At 36.5% G+C, this 27,984-nt stretch overlaps 1 protein-coding gene across 3 annotated transcripts in view; it reads left to right on the top strand.

Moving 5' to 3' along the window:
- LOC115210952 overlaps positions 1-27,984 on the top strand; it is a 157,602-nt gene that overhangs the window by 61,834 nt on the left and 67,784 nt on the right. The window contains exons 2-4 of one of the 3 annotated variants that reach the window (XM_036502202.1): positions 5,874-6,035; positions 14,237-14,254; positions 26,397-27,179. In XM_036502202.1, the coding sequence (XP_036358095.1) occupies positions 5,874-6,035; positions 14,237-14,254; positions 26,397-27,179 (963 nt within the window). Of the gene's footprint in view, positions 1-5,873; positions 6,036-14,233; positions 14,255-26,396; positions 27,180-27,984 lie in introns of all 3 variants that reach the window. The other 2 variants (XM_029779748.2, XM_029779749.2) reach the window with 2 other exon arrangements.

Genomic DNA, 27,984 nt, shown 5'->3' with positions numbered 1-27,984 from the left:
TATTTTTACATACACCCATTCTGATATCCCATTGCCTTAGAATAATATTTAGCCGCTGGCATGCCTTTCTGGTTAGGAAGTTCACATTGCAACCACATTGTTCTAGTGTTCATCCCATTGTAATACTTTAGATAAGTGTTTTCATTACAGCCTGGCTATTGTGGTTAAGATATTTGGCACATGATCGTAAGGTCATGTGTTCGATTCTTACCAGTATGTTGTGTCTTTGAGCAAGACATTTTATTTCACATTGCTCCAGTCCACTCAGCTGGCAAAAATGATTGTACCTGTAATTCAAAGGGCCAGCCTTGTCATATTGTGTGTCACGCTAAATCTAGAGAACTACTTTAAGAATATGTGTGTCTATGGAGTGCTCAGCCACTTGCATGTTAATTTCATGAGCAGGCTATTCCATTGATTGGATCAATTAGAACCCTCGTTGTTTTAACCAACAGAGTACTGGTCTAAGAGTAGGAGAGAGAGACAGACAGAGAATTTATAGCTTTGGGAAGACCATTGTTTTCTGAGTGAGATTTGGTACACAGAAACTATTGGAAGTTTGCTATTTGTTGGCCAGCACATCTGTGTGTGTGTGTGAATACATGTTTCCATGTGTTTTTATATTGACATCATTCGAATAAAATATTTGAAGACCAGTCTAATAAAAATACCTTATTTGAAAGCAAATAAGGGTTGGTGACAGTAAGGGTATCTGGCCATTAAATACTGTCTCAGTAAGTCGTGGAAAAGCAGACATAAAAATGACGATACATGTTATGTATATCTGTAAATTGTACATCAAGTCCATCTAAACTGTTGTTAGGGGCTTTCTAAATTAAACTTAAGTGGTTGTGAAAGCATCATCATTATACCACATATGGTTATGTAATATCAGACTGGTAATAATAGAATGTGACTGCGAGTAAAATTGTTTTATTGAATGAATCCATTGATTCTAGAAACTTTCATTATACAAACAAACAAAAAGAATGGCTTTTGTTGATGCATTTCATAATTAAAGGTTATTATTGTTGAAGTTCGTTCACATTAAGTATTTGTGAACGTTTCTGTATACCTTATTGTCTTTGCTTCACTATCACAACCACTATCTTCTTCCTCCTTCTCATCATCATCACGTCACAATTTACCTTAGCTTCTATGTTGTTTAATATTCAAAACATCCAAACTTCAACAATGTTCCCATGCTACAGTTTGGCCAATGTGCACTGGCTATCCTGCATTACAGACATACAGTCTATCCCAACTTCATCGCTATTGTCTTTCTCTACTCTCACATTCTACTTTCATACAACATTCTTCCATTGTCACTTTGTATTACTCCCATTATTCATCATCTTGTCCTCTGTAACGATATTTATTATCAGATGCTAAAGTGAAGCTATGATACTTTTATACCAACATTATTTCATTATTTCCTTCTGTTTAAAGCTCTATTAGTCATCACTATCACCATCAGCAATACCATCATAACCACCATCACCACTATTATAACCTTACTGTCATCAACATCCGTTCTTAGGATGATCCTGGGCCTCAATTTTGTCCTCCCTCTCATTGTTTTCCTTGTAGTTCATTCTTAACATTCCAGTACCCTGATTCACCCCAGTACCCTCAAGCACTCTTTATATATCACTTGGTAATCTATATTTCATGTGATATATTAATATATCTGCTCTACACACCCACACACCATTCTCTTTCTCCTTGTCTTTCTAATATTGTTAATATTGTTTCAGTATTCTCTTCATTTTACTCTGGTATACAACCGTGTGTGAGTGTGGTCTTTGTATTTGAGTAGTTTATATTCGTAGGTATGTGTGTGGTCTGTGTTTGTATATGTGTATGGTTTATATTTGCATAGATGCATATATGATCTGTATTTCTGTATATGTGTGTGGTCTGTTTTGTGGCCTATAGTTTTGTACAAAAATATAAATTCATCAAAAAGCAAACAGATGTGATAACATTTAAAATGGCTTCCTCTATATTCTCTACTGACCAATTCAGTGGTGACAAGCTACATCAATCACTATAAAATGTACATATGATATGAGGCTTCATTTTTAACTGAAATAAATACACAGAAAAATGCATGTTACAAGTTATAACTGAAAAAGATGGATGTTACAGATTACAGATGGTGTTCTGTATGTATGATAATGATGCATATACATTTTGTTCAAATACATATGTGTACGTTTAGAGTGTTCCTGCACAATCTAGTATGCACTGATCTCATTGGTAGAAGCTGTTGGCTATAAAAACACTGTTATATGGAAAAATGTTGATGCACTAGTTGATAAACCTGAAACATAATGGAGACTGCTGTTGCTTCTTAATGTTGTCAGCAAAGTAAATGCTGTTATTAATAAAGTGGCCTCGCCAGTGATGGGTCCAGGAAGTGATGATATAAGATTGGCTGTTACTGAAGCAAGCCTTATCAGTAGACTGTTAAAGAAAATGATAAAGCCATCCTTATTGGCACCAGTTGATCTGTTGATTTCTGTTCCCATCACTGGGAACAGAAATCAACAGAATATTCCTACCAGTAATATAAAATCATGGGGCATTTGCTATATGTATTTGTATTATGCATATAATCTGGTTGTGAATGTTTGTGTCATTGTGTAGTAGCCTATGAAAATGTGAGTAATTGTAGTGTATGAAAGTGTATGTGGTTGCAATCAGTGTTGACATGTGTATGTAAGACTGTACTTAATGTATATTTAGTACAAAATATCTCCTCCTGAGGTATTTTCCCTTGGCTATATTGTTGATAGTGATAATCAGCATCACTTTATTCCTCCTCTATTGCTTTATACATTGATCACTTCCTACTCGTGTTAATTTTGTAGAATATACTTTGCTGAAAAGATTTAATAAGATCAAAACATACCTGTTGCCTTCAATTGACTTTAAAGACTAGATCCATGCTCATCTACATTGTTTATATAGTCCAAAAATTTCATATAGAAGATTGTATTGGAGTTGTCTTTCTTGTTTGTTAATTCTTGATTTTATACAACCTTAAAGTTTCTGAGTTGTTGTGAAATAATTGCATAAATAATCTCAGTTGCTCTAAGTTTTTAAATTCATTGTGTTACGCATGTGAGACCCTAATCATATGTTTAAGCATATATGTGCATGTATGTTTATTGAAGATAACCTACATTTGTGTGTGTGTGTGTGTGTATATCAACACATTTTTTTTTTTCATTTTTGTAGACCTAACCTAACATTGAACAAAGAGTACAGGTGTTTGTATATTTTCTTATCTGGAGATACAAATCTAAAAGTCACTCTTGTTCCCTTTGAAATGTCATTATTTGTGTATTACGTGTTTTTATTTATGTTGTGTATTAATATATATATGTGTGTGTGTGTTTCTATATATATATACATATGTGTGTGTATCCACTTCCGCCATAACATATCTTTATTATTGTCACACTGCTTTCTATGCATGCTTATAGTTGGTACTATTCTGGTCACATGATCAAAGTTTAAGCCTGATGGCATCATTTTTCTTTCTTGCTTTACAGTGTTAACATGGTCACTCCACTAGCAATGTGCACCTGAGAAGAGCAAAGAGCAGTGATCCGATTTCTCTGGCCAGAAGGTGTGTCATTGCTGAAATTCATCAGAGGCTTTTAGCACAATACGGGGACAGTGCACTACTGTGTAGAAGTGTTTAAAAGTGGCCGGACAAGCATGACGCATGAAGAGGGAGCAGGACGCCATCGTCCTCCACCACTGACGAGAAGATTCAGCAAGCTCAAGAGATGGTAATAGTGAATCAGTTCACCATTACCATCTCTTAGAACATTACTCTTTGTTCTTCTTTGGTGCACATTGCTAGTGGAGCGGCCATGCTTTACTCTGTAACGAAAGAAAAATGGCACGATCAGGCTCAAACTTGGATCACTTGGCCACAATAGTACCATCTATAAGCATGCATGTGCAGAAGGTAGTGTGACAATGATAAAGATATGTTATGGTGAAAGTGCAGATAATTTTTGACTTCCCCCCTCATGTATGTGTGTGTATATATATATATATATATATATATATAAATATAAATATAAAAGGTCAATGTGTAATTTTTGCGTTTTTTCTTTTAGTGCTTTGAATTTTAGCTGTCCTTCAAGGACTTAACTCATCATATTGACCCCAGTACTTAATTCAGTCTGATACTTATTCTATTGATCTTGATTTGTTGAACTACAAAGAGACATAGAGGGACACAACCCCCCCCCCCCATACAACAGGCTCTTCACAATTTCTGTCTATGAAATTCTGCTCATAAGATTAACCTAAGGCTATGGCAGAAGATACTTGCTTAAGGTGCTATGCAACAAGACTGTTTAAACCCTGCTGCTACTCTGTGTGTGTGTAGACATGACAACCTCTGTAATCTAATGCTGGTACCACAGTAAACTGCTGAAATGGTTGGCATATGTGAAAAATGGAATGAATGAGGGAACAAGAAGTTAACAACTCCAAATAAGAGCCTGAATCTGACTGTAAAACTCTGTCAAAATCATGCTGGCATGAAAGCAGACATAAAATGATATTGCTGCATAGAACTGATTGTATAACTGAATGGAGTCAGTTTCTTAGAGGGAGGTGGGAGAGAGAGAATATGTGTATGTCTGTGTATAACAAGCTGTTTGACATCACTGCATTGCAAAAAAAATGAGTTTGCTTTGAAGTGAGTGACATAACAATGAAACAAGGTTGATATGTGGTACATTCTTGTCTTTGGTTAATACTGATGATGTCATCGCTGTCATTTCATTTTGATGTTATTTTATACATATTTGTTTTGTCCTAAATTTACAAAGGTATTTGCCTGTATCTGTTTTGTATGGAATAATTTTGGTTTTTTAAATCTCTTCCATTTCTAGCACATACACTATAGATGTAGCTCTAAATTCTTGTTAATTTACTTCAAATCTTTTCTTGAACAATTTAGGGTAGGTTTATGCCATTTTTGAACTAGTAAAGACATGTTTTGTAGAATGTATGTCTTTACTTATACACAAACCTTGCCTTGAGCCTCTATGCTCTGATGTAGTTGTTGGGTCATTGTCATGACATCTGGCCTGTCATAGGCACTTTTTAAGACCTAGTGGAATCCATCTCTTTCTAGGTCTGATCATAGCTGATTTCTTTAAGAAAGAAAGAGACAGAAAGAAAAAATGAGAGAGAGAACAATTGACTCCAGCACATGACTGGTACTGAAAGAATGGAAGACAATGGTTACCTTGTTGTGATTTGAACTTAGAGAGCACAGAACTAACTCACAGTAGTAAAAGAATACAAGATCAAAAGAGTATCTAAATTTGAAAAAATATGAGGTTATGATAAATCATCATCATCATCATCATCATTATTATTATTATTATTATTATTATTATATTATTATTATTATTATTATTATTATTATTTTCCAATTGATTTGCATTTTATTTCATCTTCCAACCAGGTCTCAACCTGAGACCTCAGGCACATATATATTAGAGGGAGAGTAACTTCCTGAGAATGTGGGTGATTGATGTCAACACAGCTTTTTAAGTCTCATAGATTGTTGGTTTCCCAGGGATCTGGTAAAAAAATGTTTTGGTACTTTTCTTGACCATTCCCAGGCACCTACAACAACAGGGATAGTTTTGGGTTTTAATTTCCATGTCTTAGATATCTCAATCTCAAGGTCCTTATATTTCATGTTTTTCAAATTCCTTTGCTGAGTTCTTTCTATCAGTAGGCACTGTCATATCAATTAACAGGCATGTTGTTGTTGTTGTTATTATTATTATTATTATTATTATTACTATTTTTCTTTCTTCTAGGGAAAAGAGCGTTATAAAGTCCGTTGGGTTGGTTATCCATCATCAAATGACACATGGGAACCACGAGAAAATCTGCTACCTTGCATTGAAATGGTTGAAGATTTTGAGAGAGACAGACAAAGATTAAAAAAGCGACGAGCAGAAGAAAGAAGAATCAGAAAAGTAAAAAGATCTTTCCTTTTGTTTTTTCTTTACTTCTCTATTTTAGTTTATTCCTTCCATGCATTAAATGCTTCTTGACCATTTAAATATAAAATTATTTCCTAACATTTAATAGAAGGAATAAATTTGATCTTTTTGTCCTCCTTTGAGTGTGTTGGTCATTATGGTGAGAGAGTCTGCGATGACTGGTGAATAAGAAATTCTGTATGGTTCCATTAGGTGTTACGGCATGGACCGAAGAGTTAAGTGACAGTGAGCTAAAAGAAAAAGCGAACATCAAATGGGATGTAAAATGCTGGAAATGCTTTCAGTAAATGCACTGAGGTTAGGGTAAAGGCAGGGACAGGAGTGGATAAATTCGAGAGGAGCCCACTAGCATCTGTTGGCCATAGAAGAGATTGGTTCACTCTCTCTTTCTCTCTCTCTACAAAACTGCAGTGTATATAAGGTAGGTATGTATAAGAAGCATGCTGTTGCTCTGAGTATGAAACTTGGGGTATGGCAAGTGCAGAGGATCTGCACTGGCTTACCTGTTGGATGCACTGTGTTGATTTACAATGAAAGTCTGTATTGTACAAGTGGATTGAGGAAGTGGCTAGGCAACCATGGAAAATCAGTACAGAAGACAATGTCACTATGCTGGTATGGACATGTGATGTACACAGAGGGTATGTGGTGAGTATAAATGCACTTGAAATGGTAGAGGATAGTTCCATGAAGCAGAGCTGGATGAAGACTTTAAAGAAACAGCATTTAGTTTGAACCAAAACCTGTTAGGTCATCATAGATGAGGTGATTGTTGAGTGAGATGCATGATACAATTCTCTATGATTGAGCCATCCAAATATGTAAACATAGCAGAAACACATTGGCTGTGTGGATAGGATACTGGTCTATTTACTCATATTGAGTTCAACTCCATTGCAAGGATTTTGCTGTGTATTATGGCAATACACTTAATTTTGTTACCAAGTTCACCTAGCATTTTGGAATAGGTAACCAAATCACCTGGGAATACTATCAGTGATATATTGGTGCCCTATTCTGTGGGAGACTTATCTTTGATCTGCTAAATGAATCTGTTGCTAATCAATTTGGTTTGTGTTTTTTTTTTTTGGTGTTTGTGTGTGTGTATGTGTGAGAGATATGTGCATGCATCTGTGTAATTGTGTTTTTGTGATAAACTTGTGTATGCACGTCTTTGAGATGTTTATGTGTGAGGATATGTCTTTTTGCTTGTGTAAAATTCCTTTCTAAATACAAACTCGATTGTTTTAAAATTAAATTTATTTATAATTTAAGAAATAAATTCATACAAAGAAATAAAAAAAAGACAGTTTGACTTGCTAAAATTTTCTTTTCCTATTTTGTTAGTCAGTAAATAGTGGTGGGGTAGTGGAATTATAAAGTAGGATCTATTGATTCTATCTCATGTAAGAGAAAATTTTACTTGATTTTCGGCAAATATCCTGCTAATCTTTATTAAATTCTTCCAAAATAAATAAATATATAAATCTACCCAAGAAATCATTTCATCTTTCATATTTTCTCTAACTATGCTTAAATGTTCCACTGACTTATTTTCTCACTTACTGAAATTCTGGAACAGTATTGGCAGACATATTCATATAATTTTTCCTTTGATAGAAATTTTCTCAGACAGTTTAGTTCTCCTAACCGTTGCTTTGGAACATCCAAGAAGAATTGATTAATACCAATTTTTCAAATCATTTCCTCACATTTTATTTTTAGAACAGCAAATTCATCTTAGCAGGAATGTCTTAAGAAAAGCCAGCTTTCAGTCTGCCAGCAATCATTAGATTCATGCTTGGTAAGAAGAACAGTGCTGCTATTGTCTTGTTTAGATACCATGCACTGATGAAGTAGTCAGTGCAAAAGTGGAGAATCTTTCCAAATAAACCAAATGTTTTGGCTTCAATGTACTTTGAGTCAGAGGGCTACTATGTAATTATTCATCATGCCAGAAATAGTTACTAAATCTCTCTCAAATCACAATTTACTGTCTTAAAAAAGAAAGAGAATAAAAAAAAGGGGCATGTTAGATTAAGTACTTCTAGTTTCATTGTGTCATTATCATCTTAATCATCATTTAACATCTGTTTTCCATGCTGGCACGGGTTGGACATTTGGACAAGAGTTGGGGAGCTGCACCAGGTTTCACTTGTCATTATTTGGCAAGGTTTCTGTGACTGGATGCCAACTATTTTGCAGAGTGTACTGGGTGATTTTATGTGACGCCAGCACAGGTACTTTCTACATGGCACCAGCACCAATGGGGTTACCAAGTAGTTTTCAAGACAGAGGCCTGTTTGCTGACAGAGAGAGTGGAAATGAAGGAAGTCGCTGTGTGCTAGGCAAATGGTTAGAGTATAATAGAGGGACAGAAATAGTTGTCTTACTATTGGGATACTTGGCAACTTCCAGTAGGACAAGGAAAGAGAAAGTGGAAGACTGTTAGAGAGAGAGAGAGAGAGAGAGAATAGAGGGTGTTGGAAAAGTATTGGGTCCTACCCACAGGGAGCAGCTGGGGAGAGTATAAGTAGTACAGAGTGGATTGAGGGGTATTCTGAATGAGGAAGATATGACTGTAGCAAGTGATGGTGAAAGAAATTGGAGTGGGGTGGAGAGAAATTGGAGGACATGGAGAGTGTGCAGATAGGCACATGTAGGAGAATGGTGGGGATGTTACAGCTGGTGAAGTGTGTAAGGGAAACTGGAGGGGCCTGCAGTGAGTGGTAGGGATATTAGGAAAATTGGTTGTGGAGAAGTTTTGATAGAAGAGAGATAGAGTGTGTGTGTGGTGGTGGTGGGGAGCATGTCTGTAAAGGACGTGCTTCAATTTTACTTAGCTTGATTTGTTTTCTTAAGCACAGCAAATTGCTAGACGTTTCAGACCCTTGTCTTCTCCCCAGTAAGGTTCAACATCTGAAGATAGTTTCTCACCACTTCATCCTACATCTTGCTGGGTCCACCCCTTCCACAGGTTCCCTCCACAATTAGAGATCAGCACTTCTTTATGCAGCTGTCCTCATTCATATGCACCACACAACCATAACAGTACATTCTTCTCTCTTATATGCTACATCTGATGCTGCTTATACTCAATTTTTCTCTTAAATCATTTACACTCTGTTGTATACACACACTGATGTTACCCATCCAGCAGAGCATGTTGGCTTTATTTCTTTCAAGTCTTCAGGTGTCCTCTGCAGTCACAGCCCACGTTTCCCTGTCATGTAGCATTACTGTCCAAATACAGGCATCATACACTGCCTTTCACTCTAAGGGAGAGGCCCTTTTTCACAAACAAAGGTAGAACTCTCTGAACTTTGCCCAGCCCGTTCTTTTTCTAGCAACTCTTTCAGAGCGTCATCCTCCCCTGCCAACTTGGTCACCTAGATAACGGAAGCTATCTACTACTTCTAAGGACCTCTCTGTACATTGGTGGAAGTCTATTTTCTGTACATTCTTAGTGTTTATTGACTACTTTCTCTGTTAATCTTCCTGTGATACCACTACACCTTTTATGTATCTATGGCTTGCACTGGGTACACTGTATGGAATTTCTACCTATACCCTTTCTATGTATCGAACAGGGCCATCTCCCTGAAGGGATTAGTAATTGTCTGTTCTACTTACTAGGACTTTGGTCTTTGGTAAATTAATTCTAAGAACCTTTGATTCCAGACTTTCTTTCCACACTTGAAATTTCTTCTCTAGTTTGGTAGTGATTCTGCTATAAGAACACGGTCATCAACATAGAGGAGCTCTCAAGGGCAGTCAGTGTTAAATTCCTGTTATAGCCTGGAGGACTATGAAAAACAAGATGGGAGCTAAGAACCAGTCTTTGGTGAATTCCTACCTGTACACTAAATTTGTTGCTATACTCATTGCTGATTTTCACCTTGCTAACAGCATCCTTGTAGATGGCTTGTGCAGCTCTTGCCAACCACTCATCTATCCATAGCTTCCACACTGCCCACCAGATAAGGGAGTGGGGGCCCTGTCCAAGGCTTTCTCCAAAACAGGATGGTCACAGCTGGAATGACTTTGATTATATAGGTTTGCTCATTTGAATCTAACCTTGAGCTAGACAATTACTGCAATTTAAGTTGAATTCAAACAGTCATTGAATTGTGTGTGCGTGTTTCTGAGAGGATTTCAATAACGGATTACATACAACTTGGAATATGTAATATGCTGAACATAGGGGTTGCTAGCTCTTCTCTCTAAATATGTCAAATTGTTGACTCAACAATCAGGATTTCTATTGTATAGCCAATTTTACAACATATGTGGAGAGGGTAAGCTAGACATAATGCATTAAAGTGGCCCCAGTATCTGACTGGTTTTTGTTTTGTTGAATCCTCCAGAAAGATAAAAAGTGCAGTTAATTTTACATATGGCAGGATTTGAATTCAAAATCAGCAAAAGAAGAGCAGCGTTGTTGACCTTGTATGAAGCCATCAAGATTGGTGGTGGAAGGAAGAGAGAAATTGATTCTCAGACTTGATCCCTGATTGACAACAGTGTGAACATGCATGGGCCAGACTGGAAGTATTAAACTGAGCAACAGATTTAGTCTTTCACTTAAATACTTTTATACCAATTTTATTATCCATCACCTTCAGTAGTAGTAGTAGTAGTAGTAATAATGATAATAATAATAATAATAATCCTTTCTGCTATAGGCACAAGGCCTGAAATTTTGGAGGAGGGAAGTAGTCAATTACATTGACTCCAGTGTTTCACTGGTACTTAATTTATTGACCTCGAAAGGATGAAGGCAAAGTCGACCTCAGTGGAATTTAAACTCAACTTAAAGACAGACAAAATGTTGCTAAGCATTTTGCTCAGCATGCTAACAATTCTGCCAGCTCACCACCTTAGTAATAATAATAATGATTTCTTTTATTTGCTACTGGGGCAACAGACGAGGAGGGGAACATCAGAATAACTGACATAAAGTAGGGATTTACATACAATGAAAGGATGAAAAAAAATTAAATTAATATAATTATTATAAACTTATAATGATTTTTAAAATTTTCCCACCAGGGCAAAGGATGAAGTGGACTATACAAAGACAGACATAATGTTGGGGTTTACATATAAGGAAATGAGAAAAAAATTATATATAGAAGGTAAACAGAGTATACAATAAGACAAACAAGAGAAGTGTACATTGTGTACAACAGTAAAAAGAGAAAAAAGGGATGATGGTGATGTGCTCCTCCTGTTATAAGAGGACTTCTAGGAATAATCGAGGAACCCTACTATCCAAGGTCTCCCTAAACTCCAAAGGAAAGAGCCCTCTCCAATTCTCATTCTCTGACTTACAGGTCTGTACTTAGAGTGGTACTATCTACTTTTGTCATTTATACAACTTCCACCCACTTTTCAATAAATTCACTCAAGGACTGCACTTTCTTAAGTGAAGCTTGAAAATGTCAGTGAGGGTTCTACCAAACTGGAATGTCTCTGTCCTCGCACCTTTCAACCTTGTCCACTAAACCTCTTTCACCCTAGCCATCAAGCAGAGGAGAACTACCTTACCTGCTCAATTAAAGGAAGGCAATCATCATAAACTTATATAATAATAAAAAAACTTGTTTGTAACAAGGCTAAAACTTTAAGGTGAAGGATTAGTTGATTTTGTCGCACCCAGTTCTCAACTCTAGCAGTATGAAAGCAAAGTTGACTTTGCTGGAGTCTGAATGTGGAATATAAAGAGCCAAAACAAATACCACAAAGCATTTTGTAAGCTCTGTTTCTATCAATTCACTTCCCTACTAATGACACTACTACTACAACTGCATCAAGCTGGCAGAATTGTTACCATATCTGGCAAAATGCTTAGTGGAATTTCATCCATCTTTATATTTTTAGTTCAAATTCCACTGAGATCAACTTTGCCTTTCATCCTTTCAGGTATGATAAAATAAGTACCAGTTGAACACTGAGATCGATGTAATTGATTTGCTCCCTCTCCAGAAATTGCTGGCCTTGTGCCAAAATTTGAAACTATTATTATTATGTTTGGGTTAGGAATGAGGGGGAAATTGTTGTCCTTTGTAAGCACTCTTAGGTCATTCTGCTTTTGTTTTGATTTGTTGACCTGCTTCACACAATTGTATACAAAATATGTGAATGGATGTATAATATATACATTCATGAACACTAAATGTCAGCTCAGCAAAAGGCTCAACCAGCTGATCACAGCTGACTTCTTAATAGAAGGATATGGAATATAACAATGTCCAGGTCTGTGTTAGACTTTTGAGTGTAGGTTTTAAATAGGATATTTAATTAAAATACTGTTGTTAATTAAATCATGTTAATGAGTTCATATGGCTTGCGAGTGGCATAAGTGTTTGCGTATGTGTGTGTGTTAACATGTGAATGCACAACACAAAGACTTTATACATTGTGTGCCCAGTGAATGTTTTTATTCTGCTGCAGATTATTATATGTGTCATAAACATTGTGCAAGAGAATTAACTCTGCTTTCATGGATGAAACTATTTGTTAGTCGGTTCTTGTGGTGGCTAAAGAAAGTTAACTTGTAAGACTACTGTTTTATCCTTGTGATTTAATAGAAATACAATGGTCTGTTCTAAACTTGATTCAATAAAAGGACCTCAAACTTCAATAAACACCCTCTCCCTAAGAATCTGACCAGGGTTTTAAGCAAGTGGTACCCTTTTGTAAAGAGTTTGATAAAATATGAGCTTTAAGGGTTTGAAATAGAGTTATTGGCATCATATCCTAAAAGATGCATAATTTTATAGTTAATTCCTTCTGAGAAACCGTCTCTAAGCCCTAACTCTTGAGGGGTCTTTCAGGATTTAATATATATGGTGGGATATCGTTTTATGATCATATACCGTCAAGCTCAAGCTAATGGGGAACAAATGAGGTGGTTGTGGGAATTTATGCATTTAACTGCTGATTGCAAGGTCATATGTTCAAAGCATCCCATAACTAATGTACTGCACACTGCTACTTTCATGGGTTACTTTTGTGCAATTGATTTGCTTAAAATAGAACAGATTTGGGTTAATCAACAGCAACATTACTCTACTTACCCCAGACTGCCAAGCTATAAAACGGGCACTGCCATCAGTCATTTCATTGGTTGTTTCAATGATACATAAAACAATTAATAATTTTCAGTGACAAGAGCAATAGCAAGATCAGTTTTGATAATAATGATAATGATGTAAACATTACAAATAGGAAAACAAAACAAAAAAAAAAGACATCTTTCCCCAAATTCAGTTTTTCCTCCAAAGGTATGGAAAGCTTCATTTGACATAGCAATAACAGTATAAGTTTATAGAAAATAATGTGATCAGTATTGGTTACGTTAGTGTCACTTGGTAGGATGGTGGTTCATTCATATGTAAATGGGATGATGAGTCCTATGCTGTCTTATTTGTAATAACAAAATCCTCGCCATTGGTTGGTACAGGTGCAAAAGGGGTGGGAGTAGTGGTCCCAGAATCCTCCCAATATCCCAGCAGATGTTATTGTTTAACCTTATGTCTGCCTTGATCCTGCAGCACTTTGATGTGAGGCATTCCAACTGTGAACATTTTGTCTGTCTATCTTTCACTACATTACTACATTGTCTGTGGTATTTCATTCATTTAAGACAGTAATTTGAAGAGGATTTGGCTGTGGAAAACTGTACAGGTGGAATAACTGCATAGTTTCTCACAGCTGATGCTGGAGGAAGATTTAGCTGCTATTTCTAGCAGGCTGAGTGGCTGCATTAGTCTTCCTCAGCTCTATACTGATCATCAGATGTAGATATAAAGTACAGGTAATTTGGAGGGCACCTGCTCACGCTTCTCTTTAACATCTCACACATAACAGATGAGGTAGATTATGAAGAAGCAGGTTTGGTAAGTTGTGTGATGACCATTGTGGTTTGGTCATCTGTAGAACCCACTCCCTCTGAAGAAGGTGATTATATTTGACTTGCTAACTTTGTGGGGTTGGAAACTTGAAAGACAAGCTGGCATGTCTGTTACTTATTTAATGCTAAGGAAATTGGAGTAAGCTCCTTTCTGTAGTATGGGCCTCCTACATTAGCTTTTCAAAAGTAATAGATGAATATGGTGTCTACTGTATAATAAATATACTTATATATTTCTTTTCCTTGTTTTAAGAAGCAGACCTTAAATGACGTGGTAAGTTTTCCTATTTATTGTTTGTTGATTTTTTAAAAAAATTTTTGGTTTCATTGGGTGCTAAGTTGTCTTTTAGGAACTACTTGGTCAGCTCTGCTGGGGTATACGTAGAAAAGCAGTTGATTAAATTCTCTAAGAGGAATAACATCATAGGGCCATGACCTTGGATATACTACACCTCAGTCTGGTCTAGAGTTACATTGTACAATCTGTCATGCAATAGTAGATTACTTGTTTAGGGTGTAGCCTCTGGCAGTGTCAACGTGCTCTTACTCATTCTGCATGACTACACCTATAACATAGAGGTTGCTTAGAAGTAACCCTTAAATACAAAACTTCAAATATGTTGAAATGCACATTCTGCCTGTACTGGTTATTCATGAAAAGTAAAGTGTGGCAGCCATAGACTTCCTTAGTAATGTCCTTGTCACACTGCATTCCTGTAACAAAATCACTCTATGGCACAGTGTGCTGGTGTTGTGGAAGTTGCTGATTTGATTTTTTTGAAGTCACCAAGAAATTCAGTACTTTTGATCTATTGAGTTCCTATTTTGAACTGGAAACTACACTAAATTGTTATGCAGTAGTTGGTTGTGTGCAGGGAAGTGCAGCGATCAGAAATTGACTCGATTTCTTCCCCACCCCTGTATCATAATGGACTCTACACACAGCTTAACTAACCACTGCATACCCAGTGTTTAAAGCTGTTGACCTCTTATGCTGCCAACCACTGTGTATCAGTGCAAGCAAGCAACATGCCAATGTTGCAGTGTCAAGGTATGTGGTTTAGGAAGCTGTGTTAGCAATTTACCATGCTTGCATGTTGTTGGTGGGTGGAAAAAAATACCATGCTTTATCACATGGATAAAAACCCTATGTAGCATGGTTGTGAAGCAGTTTACACATGTTTTGCTGCCCAGTCTGTTTTTCTCTTTTTTTTTTTTTTGTCGATTTATAATAAAAGGTTTGGTTGGTGACTGGATTGCAGATGGGGAAGGTGTATTTGCTTGGTGCATGATGGTGCAAAGTATAATGTCCAGCTAATTCATTGTAGATATTTTGTAGATTAATTATAACAGCAAAAAGAAAAAAAAAACAAGGTTATTGTTCTATATTTAGAGATATAAACAAATGTGTGCAGCAGTTGTGTGTGTGTTTGTGTATGTATCTCTACCTCTATTTATGTACATAGGATCATGTATGCGTGTTAGGTTGCCTGAATACGTGTGTGCCATTAGCAGAACTATTTCCATTTTGTTTCACAAATAGTCTTCATTTACCAAAATTTCCCCAGACTAACAAACCCCAGGCCCAGTGATTTAACTCAACTCTAGCTTCTGTTACATGCAGGAAGACTGTGTGTGTATGTGTGTTTGTATGTATGTTGTGTGTGTGTGTGTGTGTGTGTGTGTGTGTGTTTCTGTACTTGTGTTATGTGTGTGTGTTTTATATACTTATGTCTGTGTGTGTGTGTATGTAGCTGTGTATCCTCTGTGTGTGTTTCCTCTCATTATATTATGGTTAGTTACATCTTGTTTAATTAGTTGTTTGGCATCACCAGTTCACTCACAATGACACTGTTTCATGCATTGTAACTTTCAATTCTTTCTTTACTGGGTTTAATTTGATTTATTCCTTTAACAGTGGCAGAGTAGAAAGACCTAGAATGGATGGCGTGGAGAGTAGATGATGTAATTAAGGTTCTGTGTTTGTGTTTATATGTTAAGGTTAAGTGCATGACAGTGAGGTATTCATCATCATCATCGTTTAACATCCGCTTTCCATGCTAGCATGGGTTGGACAGTTTTGACTGAGGGCTGGCGAACCAGATGGCTGCACCAAGCTCCAATCTTGATCTGGCAGAGTTTTTACAGCTGGATGCCCCTCCTAATGCCAACCACTCTGAGAGTGTAGTGGGTGCTTTTTACGTGCCACTGGCACGGGGGCCAGTTAGGCGGTACTGGCAACGACCTGCTCGAATCTTTTTTACACATGCCACCGGCACAGGTGCCAGTAAGGTGACACTGGTAATGATCACGCTCAAATGGTGCCTTTTATGTACCAGTATTATGAATTGAAACTCATATTCACCCAAAGAGTACTCAATTGTATTTGTGTTTACTTAAAAAAGAAAAAGAAATTGAAAAGGAAAAAGTAATAGATTTTATCTTATTGTTCATTGTCATTATCACCGTTCTGATCTTAGCCTTTTATCATCACTATGATTGTCATTGTTAACATTATCACCATTGAACTTGACAATTATGGAGAAAAGATGAAACCACTGCTAGTTTTGAGTCTGTGATAATTTCATTCCCTAGTTGAATCCATTTCATTGCCAGTTACTTTGATTCTGAATTTGAGAAAAAAAAAAAAAGGTTCATTATCATTATTTCACATTTTAGTATTTTCTTACCATCCCCACTACACATTTTTATAGTCACTCAAGGATTAAGTAAAATCATTACTGGAAATGGTTAATCTCAATGAAAGTAGTGTTTCCCTCTCCAGATTTCGGCAAAAGTGCACCTTCCCCTCTTCATTTCCAATCAGATGTTGGTGAAAGTGTTCATCCTCTTGATTTTGAGGAAAGTGTCTCCTCCCAGATCTCAACAGAATTACTCAACATCTGGCTATAAAACAGAAATTTGTTTCTTTCATTCAAGACCACAGCAGTCATGCTTTAGTAAAGCTGTAAGGAAATAGATGTAAAACATTTTGCCAAAATGATCATACAATAGGTTGCTTCTCAACCACATGGGTCCAAGTTCAGTCCCACTGCATGCATCTTGGGCATGTGTCTTCTACTATAACCTTGGGCCAGCCAAAGCCTTGTGAGTGGATTTAGTAGATAGAAACTGAAAGAAGCCTGTTATATATATATATATATATATATATATATATGGCGTTTGTGGGCACGTAACAAACACCATCCGAGCGTGGCCGTTCGCCAGCCTCGTCTGGCACCTGTGTCGGTGGCACATAAGAAAACACCATCCGAGCGTGGCCGTCTGCCAGCCTCGTCTGGCACCTGTGTCGGTGGCACATAAAATCACCCACTACACTCTCGGAGTGGTTGGCGTTAGGAAGGGCATCCAGCTGTAAAAACACTGCCAGATCTGACTGGCCTGGTGCAGCCTTCGGGCTTGCCAGACCCCAGTTGAACCGTCCAACCCATGCTAGCATGGAAAGCGGACGTTAAACGATGATGATGATGATATATATATATAAGTATGTGTCTGTATGTTTGTGCTTGTCCCTCACCATCTCTTGACAACTGCTTGTGTGTTTACATTCCTGCAACTTAGCAGTTTAGCAAAAGAGACTGATAGAATAAGTACTAAGTTTTAAAAAAATAAGTCCTGGGATCAATTCAGCTAAAATCCTTCAAGGCAAATGCTCCAGTATGGCCACAGTCAAATGACTGAAACAAGTAAGAAATAAAAGATACAAAATGTGGTCCTATTGTAAAGAGGTACAGTAGCTTTCCTGAATGCATTGGTACTGTTTCAGTTTCTTTCCTAGTGTTATCCTCAATTTTTAAGACAAGAATTTCTTCAAGGGGATTTAGTTACTACATTTAGCAAGTCAAGTAACTACCCAGAAGCTCCATCTGTGTGTTAAGGAGGGTAAATTGTCATAATTAATTGAACAGTTGAATGAGTGCAAGTCTTGCAGTAATCTATTTGCAGAAGATTACATCAAGTGTATGCAGGTGAAGCAGTTTTGTCTCAACAGACCTTAATGTTCACTTTGCTACAATACTTATATAAAGGTGGTAGTGAGTGTGTGTGTGTGTGTGTTTACTCAAATACACATGCCCCTATACACACTTTGGACTGCTACTTATAGTATGTGTCAAGTGTGTCTATTCTTGGCTGTCTGATACATACTGACATGTATTCACACACACACATACACTCAATAACAAACAGTATAATGTAATGAAGAAGACTGGCCTCCAAAAGTTAACTTTTCCAATTCTTTTCCTTTTGATCAAAATCATCATCATCACTGTCATCATTTAGGCCGTCATCATGATTACCCTTATTATTATCACTATCATCATCATCATCACTGCTATTATCATCATCACATGTTGCAAAGCATCACCTCTGTCGTTATTACCTTTATAATCATCATCATCCTTATCATTGTCAACATCATCACCATTTTTTCAATCATCACCATTTTTTCAATCATCACCATACACATTATTAGTGCCCTATTTTGCTTTGATTGAGAATTCTATGATTAGTGCTATTTTTTTAATTTTTGCATTGCTTGATGATAGTTGCAATGGTGATGGGTGAACTACTGTTTGTGGTGTTGGTAACGTTGCGAAAATGATAGCCCTGTTGTTGTCATTGCTTAGCACCAGGTCAACCTGGTCAAGCAGACCTGTGATCAGAAACATTCCAGCCATGGTCATCTTGTCTTTTTTTATGTATAGGGAACACTCAAGACTCCATTAACCAATACATCCTTTTCTAAGATTGTACCTTGTGATTTGAAGGAATGTTGGCTGCTATTTTGAGTAGGTTGATTGACTATATGTTGTTGCATATTTGGCAACATTCCAGGATATCTAGCTAGTTCTGTGGCGACACGCTTCTCTGGCTAGTATAGGAAAAAAAAAAGACACATGTTCCTATAAAGCCTTGTTATAAATAAGCTGCAGGGGTTGAAAAATAAAGTAATCAAAATGTACAAGGAGAATGAAGTAACCTTGTTTACACAGCCAGAGGAGTCCACTCTTGCTGTGGTAGTGAAAATAAAGAGAAAGATATCAAGTTAGGAAACTGAAAGTATTTAGAAGTGGTTTATGTGGCAGTTAGATATGCGTAAACACCACAATGAGTGTGTGTGTGCATGCCTGTAGGTGCATATGTATGAATGTGAATATGTATGTGTGGAAATGTATGCTTGTATATATTTGTGTGTGTATATGCATGTTTGTGTGTGTGAGTGTGTGTATATGTGTATGCATATATATGTATATAATTTTTTTGTTTATTTTCTTTACTGCCATGAGTTGAGCAGGTTGTTACAATCTATGTCAATTCTTATTTGGAATCGCTGGACACTCTCCTCACAGAGAAATTAGAGGCCCAGGCTCACTGGTACATTCCAAAATCAACATGGTTTCTATGGTTTGTCATTCCAACCACTTTATAGAGATGCTCAGAGCTTTTTATTGTGGCACCAGCTCCAGTGTGGTTATCTTGTACCCTGCAAGGCTAAGTGACATGATCAAGAGAGAGAGAGAGATGACAGAAGAGCCAGCCTGAGAGGATGAATGTAGCGAGAGTTATGATGGAAGAAATGGTGATCGGAGCTGAGAGGGTGATAGAGGTGGTAATAATGGAAGAGTGACATTGATGGGTGCTACATGCTTGGTATAAAAGATTGGGAGAGATTGTGTGATGGGTAAGTAAGAGAGGATGATAGATACCAATAACATGTGGCCTAGGAGAGAGGAAGTGATGCTGGCAGTACAGAAAGAGGATGGTAGGTATAATGGTTATGAAAATGCCTAATTAGATCCCTTATATATAGACACTGTCTTGGGAAGAAAGTTAATGACATGGATAGTAGCTAGTAGAGAGACTGAATATGAACAAATTCATTACTATTCCTGATTATGCAGGCAGCAGAGTACAGCAAATAAGAGAGAGGGTGAGCAATTGAGAGATGAGAAGTTATCAATGACCATGGGAGCAACAGCAGGCATAACAGACACTCATTGAATGAAGGACCCACATGTGGATATACCTCCTAATCTTCATTTCTAACACTTTTTCATTTTGCTATACTTGATTGGGTAGTGTGGAACAGTCTCAGCATCACATGTTGTAAAGCATCACATTCCTTTGTTATCTTCTCCATGAGAGTCAGCATCCTGAGACTAGTCTTCACTGCTTGATCCTATGTCTTTGCAAGCCTTCCTCTCCTACAGGTTCCATCTACTTTGAGTGCTTTGAACTTTTTACAGCTTCCATGCTCCATACACATCATATACTTGTACTAGTGCCATCTTCTCCATTTTGGATTCCTCTTGTATTCAGATTTCCTTTCAGCTCATTTGTACTTCATCATTCATGTACATTTCTAATGAAGCATATTTGCTTGCTTCATTTCTTTCTGATTTTCCCAAAAGCTCTACATTCAATACCCTAACCTCAACCATGTCTCACAATGTAGCAAGCATCATGCAATCTGCCCTTCGCTTTGTGAGAGAAACCCTTTGTTAATAGCTGAGGTAATAGCTCCAACCCATTCTTACCCTAGCTTATGTGCCTTTGGAATAACCTCCTCCAGTAATTTATGTAGCAAAAGCTATCATCTACTTCTAAGGATCCTTCTGGGTATTTGAGAGAATCTATTTCACATATGCTCTTAATGTTTATTGCTCTTTTACACCTGGTGCATATAAAGTCTACTTTCTTCGTTAGCCTTTGAGTTGACTGAAACTGTTGTGCATTCAACATAGTTTATACTGGTTACATGATTGAATTTTTGCTATTCTTTTTTGGATATTGGTCGTGGTCTTTTCCTTAATGAATGCAGGGGTCTATCTTTATCCAATTTACTAAAATTAGTCACCTGTGTGTGTGACTTCGAAAGGCCAAAATTTATATATTAGTGTTATTACACAGTGAAAGAGTGAAACCAAGGGAGATAAGAAAATGCATAAACCTAATTTCAATCAATCGAAATTTGATCTTTTGACATTTGGTATGTTAATGTTTTTGTATTAAATCAAAACGAAATATTCAATAATGAAAGAATTTAAGAATGAAAATATTTGATAAGCTAGCTATTTTAATATCCCTGCAATTGTTTTTTCTTTAGTAAATATGTTTCTCGGTTATTCTCCTTAAGCCTGTAAGTAAATATCTATGGAAAATATTTTCATATTTATCTCTAAAACATTTCAAAATTTGGAGTTTTAATCTTTTGACATTGCATTTGGTATTCTGAGATTTCGGTCTTTCAAGCTTTTGATATTCTGATTTTGAAGTAATTTGAAATTTGTGTTGTTTCTCAGCTAACAATAAAATTGTTGGCTCCATCTAAAGTTATTTCTCATTTCAATGAACTTAATTTTCTATCTGCCAGTCTGTCTACTTAAAAGTCATCTCTCCAGTTATCTATCTGCCTAAATACCTACCTATCTTTTGCTGTCACCTCAGCTGTCAATATGGTTAAATGTTATAAACCAGTAAAACTCTCATACCTGTTTCACTACTCTGGCATTTTTTGATATTCTTTTGCTATCTCATCATTTAGTTTAACATCATTTTCTCTCTGCTTCACCCTCATATAACTGCTAAGATACCAATATTCAAAATTTATGTGTGCATGGGGACAAAGTTTCAACATTTTTATAAATTTATTTGGAAAACTAAATATCATTTAGTAATTTATGTAGCAAAAGCTATCAACTACTTGTAGGGATCCGTCTGGGTATTTGATAGAATCTATTCACATATGCTCTTAGTGTTTTTAGTGAAGAAAAAAAATTATTTAAGGGTTATATTTTATGAATTATAAAGTAATATAGTTAACAATCTGATAGAATGAAATCAAAGTATTTAAAAAATTATCTATATGCATGTGAGTATATGTGTATGTATTTGTGTGCTTATGTTTCTGTGTGTGTGTGTGAACAGTCCATGGTTTTGCTTGCAACACCTGGTGATATGATGTTTACATTCCTTGTTAATGTTATAACTGGTTGCTTTGTACTTTTTAAGGCCTCTGGAATAAGCAGTCACTTTCTTGAAAAAACAAGAGCATTTGGCCTTAAAATCTTTTTTCAAATAAGTCCCTGTCCAACCCATGCTAGAATAGAAAAACAGACACTAAATGGTATGTGTGTGGCATCATGATTATTTTGCATTCACTTTCTGTGCTGGCATGTATTGGATGGGTCATTACTGTCAATCAGTTCTTTGTTGGCGTTACTCCCCACTCAAATTGGTAGGAGGACATGTCTTCCTCATATATTCTATTTTCATGGCAATATTTTCCTAGCTGGATACCCTTTCTTAACATCAGCACTTTGCAAGGTGTATTTTATCTTGACATCAGTGCTAGAGATATTATGTCCTCATCAAAGCTAACAGCCCTCTCTGCATTGTCTTGTTCACCAGCCATTTTAGAGTGTACCAGGTACTTCATATCATGGTGCCAGTGCAAGAGTAGCTACCTTGACTGCTTGAAAACGAAAGAGTTCTCTTTACTGTATGTTTTCTCTATTCTTTTAAGGAAAGCATGACTATGAGGGTAAATACAAAGAGAATGATAGTCAGAAGGATAGAGAAAGTGTGAATGCGATAGATGAAAACTGATAGTATTGAGTGAAACGCAGGGAAGTGTTTTTTGGAAAAGCAACAGTAGTAGCTACATGCTGGTTGTTGCAGCATGATGGGTTGGCAAAGGAGGTTGGTTGTGGTGAGAGTGCTTGATGAAAAATCACGTGGAGGAGTGGGGAGAGAGAAGAGAGAGAGATAGCTAGCAGTAAAGATGGGTCATTGTTTTGGGTACTAGATGCAGATGGGTTTGATACTACTTTGTCACATGGACATCCTGATGTTGGAATGGTAAAGCGACAACGGTGTATGTTACAGCAAATAGTTCAAAGGGTAACAAGTGGTAATGAAGAAGGCAGTGGATGGTGATTTCATAGTATAATGAGTAAAAAAAACCAATAAAGATATATTATACATCCTAAAATCCAGCACAGCTATGATATATGTATATTTATCTGTGTATTTATATGTGAGTATGTTCTGTATATAATTGAGTAGATGTGTGTGTGTGCAATAAATGAAAAATATTACTGAGACAGCATGTGTTTGTTTACATACTTATGCTTGACTAACATGCCTTCAACCATGTCCTGTAAATTGACTCTGTAGTGAAAGAATAGGGCATTTTTTATTTTATTTTGTAGGGCAAACTTGAGAACAGTGCAACTAGTTTCAACATCTTATTGCCATTTTATCAAAAGTTCCTATTTTTGTTCCTCTTTTAGAGAGGAAGCAGCTGAGAGCTGCTTACAAAAATTATGATAAACATGTGCTGTTTTTACTCATTTACATGTCAGTACATCTGCTGTGAACTTTTTCTCAATTTATCCACGTGTGCTAAGTACTTCAGTTAAATAAGATAGTAATAAGCATGAAAATATTTTGTATTTTATTCTCAATGTTTTATTAAAAAAAAAAAGAGAAAAATGTATCTTTTGAGTTTGTAGATATTTAAACAACTTACTACATATGCCTGAGTGTGTATGTACCTGTATTTAAATGTGTGTGTGTAGAATATAAGCTGTTGCACCTCATGGAGGAGATAATAAAGAATTGTGTTGCCCGACAACACACTGTGTAGAAGATGCTAAAATTATGTATATTTGTATATGTATGGGCATGCATTGCTAGGCATGTGTTTCTACACGTGTGCATGCATGAATGCAGATATATATATATGCCTACAGTGAAGTCTACACTATTAACCCCTGATAGCCTTTCACCCCTTTATCACCTGTATCACTTGCTCCCTCCCTTTTATTGCTCAGTCCTCTATCTCTTGTCCTCTGCATCACACATCCCTATCAATCCTCTGTCTATTGCCCATTCCACCATCACCTATGTCTTTCTTTCATCCATGTCTTTATTTCTCTTGCTTCCTATGTGCATAACTCTAATTGTTCCTCTTTGAATTACTCCCTCCTCAATCTCACCGTACTATGTTGTCAGTGTGACTACTGTTGGCTGTGAATGTTTTTATTTTGTTTGTCACATGTTGCGCTTTCTCACCCATATATTTATTGTTCATCATCTGTTCACCACACATTGAAGTCTTCCAGCTCATCTCTCAGTCACTTCTTCCTCTCAGTTCTCACTGTACTATACTTCTGGAGTGACTAAAGATACATTGCTTCCAGTGTTGAGTCATTGCCCTATCTCCTGGGGCATATAGACTTCAGTCATCTCAGTCATGTTGCCATGACATATCCTGGAATACTGAGTATTCCTATCATTCCATCTCATTCCTACATATCCATCTTAATACTATCCCTCATGCCTCTCTCTCTCTCTCTCTCACTCTCTCTCCTTGTCCTGTAAAGAGGTTGTAAAGAGGCTGGTAAGTGTGCAGAGATATGGTGATGTGAAGCCTCTTCAATTATGTTGAGAACATGGCTAGCTCTGTACTGCTGGTAACATGATGAGAGCTTTCAGTACATTTAGCAAAGTAAGAAGTTGTGAGTGCCATTTAATTTGGTTGAGGATAAGGAATTTCCATAGTCCTGGTACTACGAAAAAATGGACCTGGCACATTCTGTAAAATGCTTCTGACTGTAAAAATGAAATATGTAAGACAAAGTCTTACCTTTTAAGTGAGTAAAGTGCATGAATACATGCTGATTTCAACTGTAGCAAACTGTGTAACCCATGCCAGTATGGAAGCAGATATAAATGATGAATGAATGTTTGTATGTATGTATATGTGCTTGTGTGGTGTTGATGCTATAAGAATTTAGAAACTTTGAGAGAACCTGAAATAGTTCTTTTTTTGGAATGATGATACTTGAAGCAATGATGTCAGTAATGCATTGGTAAGAATATAGTTACTAAAATGGATGGAGAAATTTAAAGAAATACTCTGATCCAGTGGTAGAACATCTATCACATTTGCAGAATGTGTGTTCAAGTCCCATGAACAGCTTTCGTCTTTTTCTATCGAAAGGATTTTTTAACCCAATGCTGTTATTTAGAGCTTTATCTGCTTCAAGTTTCACCATTACAAAAATAAATATGCTTATTTATATACATACTTATGTATGTGTAAGCTTATATGGATGTATGTATGTGTGTGTGGGTATTCTTATCTAGACATGACATGAGGGTTGTAAAACAAGCACCACAGTCATACAAGCAATGTGTTTTTCCAGTGACAAACATGTGTAGCTATGGGAAAATATCATCTTCCTTTGAAACAAGTGAGTGTTGCTAAGAACATCTGGTCATAGAAAAATTTGTCTCAACTGCCCCAAGAAATTCTGTCTGACTCATGCAGGCATGGAAAAGCGGATGTTAAATGACATATGTATGTATATAATATGATATATGTGTATATGTGACCTCACCGGTGCTAGTACCACAAAAGAAAAGAAAAAATTAAGTGTTCAGTATACTCTGTAAAGTCGTTGGCATTAAGCAAGGTGTTCACCCCAAAAGACTGTGCCAAAACAACATTGCAACGTGATGGTACTTTCGAGCGCTTTGAGTGGTGTCAAACCATCCAAGCCATGCCAGCATGAAACATGGGCATTAAAAGATGGTGATAATATATATAGATGTACATTTGCACTGTGTGTGTGCGCATGACATTTTGTCTTCATGTGCCATTCATAAACAAACACTACTGTCATGCAATCTGTGACATTTATGTGCAATCTTCTGTTAAAAGTGCCTGACTATTGTACTGTTTCAGTTTGAAAGACTAAGGGTATATTACCTTACTTAGAAATAGATTAAGATTGGTGAAAGGAAAAGCATCCTGCTGTAGAAAATCTGCCTCAACTAATTTCATCTGACTCTTGCAATCATGGAAAAGTGAATGTTAAAACCATATGTATGTATTGGTGTGTGGTTGTAAATGTGTATGTTCATATGATTTGTTGGCTTATACTTTTAAAGTTTTTGTTGCAAAACCAACGGCATGCACCCTTTCTTTCAATATTTAGTGTTTAAATGAAAAAATTACAATTGGTTGGTGTCTGGTCTCTCTTTCTACTGCCTTTCCACACCTGTCTTTTTCCTCTACCTTTGGTGAAGGAGTGTAGCTTACCTAATATATTAACTTCATTTAGAAGACCAAAATGAAATTTCATGAATAGCTCTTAAATGATCTATTACCATGTGTACATACATACATACATACATACATATGTGTATATATGTAAGATATCCATTGTTGTATTTAAAAATCTCCTCTATATCCCCTGATACCCATGCAAGAATACCAATACTAACACTAATTTAGTAAAAACAATAACAATCTTAGCTTTATCTCTTAAACTTTGTCATCTTTCAATTTTATCTCTTTTTTTTTTTTTGCTTTTTTTTAGGCCATGATGGAAGGTCGGCTTCTGCCTGGAGGTGTCTTGCCTGATAAGTTGGCATCATCTGCCTCTAACAGCAGTACAACTGTCAGTTCTACCAATGTAAGCACCACTGCAGAATCCCAAACAGCATCTAATACTACTGAGGCTACAGCTATTGCTAACTCCAACCTTTTCGGACAGGATCATTCTACTACGCTCAAAGATACTTTCTGGAAAGATCTGGAGGAAGGAAAAGTTGACTTATTTGAAACTGATATGTATTCGAAAGTTAAAGCTCAGGGACGAGCTTCACGTCCCAAATCTTTTAAAAATGCTTTCAACAAACAATCTGAGCGATTGCGAGGAACAAACACTTCCCAATCGCCAAAGAAATCTTCGTCAAAAGGAAATCGTAAACAGAAGATATTAGCGAAATATTATTCTCAGAGAAGACGGACTAATAACCATCTACGGAAGTCTTCTGATAAGACTCATAATTCATATGGAATGAAAAATGAAGGGTCTAATGTTGGGAATAGAAAATGTGATGATAGATTAAATGAAGGTGTTACGAATGTAGGAAACTTTTCCGAGCAAGACTGGAGCTATAGTGATGCCACAAGCCCGGCTGTCATGAAGTCATGTGATCTCAATATTATGGACTGTGATAAAATATCTAGCATATCTTACTTAAAAGAGGAGGACTGTTCTGATGAGTATATATGCCAAGGGACGATTGCTGAACAAAGTTCTCAGGGATGTCATGAAAGCCCACCATCAAAGGAAAATTTGTCAACCAATGAACAGGTAAACCAGGCTTCACTCCATTAGGCTTCTTACTCTAACATTTTTTAAATATTAATCTTTAATACTCTCTCTCCTTCCTATTTTTTTCAGTATTTTTTCCTCAATATCAATTTAATCTTATAGTTCAGATTGCAAAACACATTTCTATCTTATGTAAATAATTACAGAGTTGAGTTGATAAGAGAGGAGGGTCTGTGTAATTACTTGATGAGTTTAATACAGCAGTCAAATATCCACCAATGTTTCAAATAAAGATTACATAAGTTATGTAGGGGTTTCTGTGCAACTAGTTAACCTGGTCAATTTATGAGTGAAACTCCTCTCAGCATACTACTTTACAGGGATCACATAAGCTAGTGAAAGGATCTATTTAGTGACATGTCTTGCTCAAGGTTGTTGCCAAATAGCTAACAAGATCCTCTCTTTACGATATCTCTCAAATGGAGATTTATTTGAAAAGTCAAATCTAATGAAATTGCCTCAAGTGAATCAGGATTAAAAATAAGGATTGAATATTTTGTTAAATTCATGTTTTGCCATTGGTCTACCTGTCTAACAATACTTAACTGGGTTAGCACTTAGGAACAACTAGAACTACAACATTTCAGTGTTTGTAGTGTGCATGCGCATTTGAGTGTATGTGTATTATCTATCTATCTATCTATCTATCTATCTATCTATATATATCTCAGAAAATGTAAAGTATACAGGTTAAATAGTTCATTGACTAAGAGTTTCTCAAAGACTGTTGTTGTTTACACACAAGCTCCATGTTTGTTCACCAATACCACCATATTTTATTCAT

This window comes from Octopus sinensis, linkage group LG4 (assembly GCF_006345805.1).
Source record: "Octopus sinensis linkage group LG4, ASM634580v1, whole genome shotgun sequence".
Lineage (NCBI taxonomy): Eukaryota > Metazoa > Mollusca > Cephalopoda > Octopoda > Octopodidae > Octopus > Octopus sinensis.
This window is presented reverse-complemented; position numbering and strand designations above follow the sequence as displayed.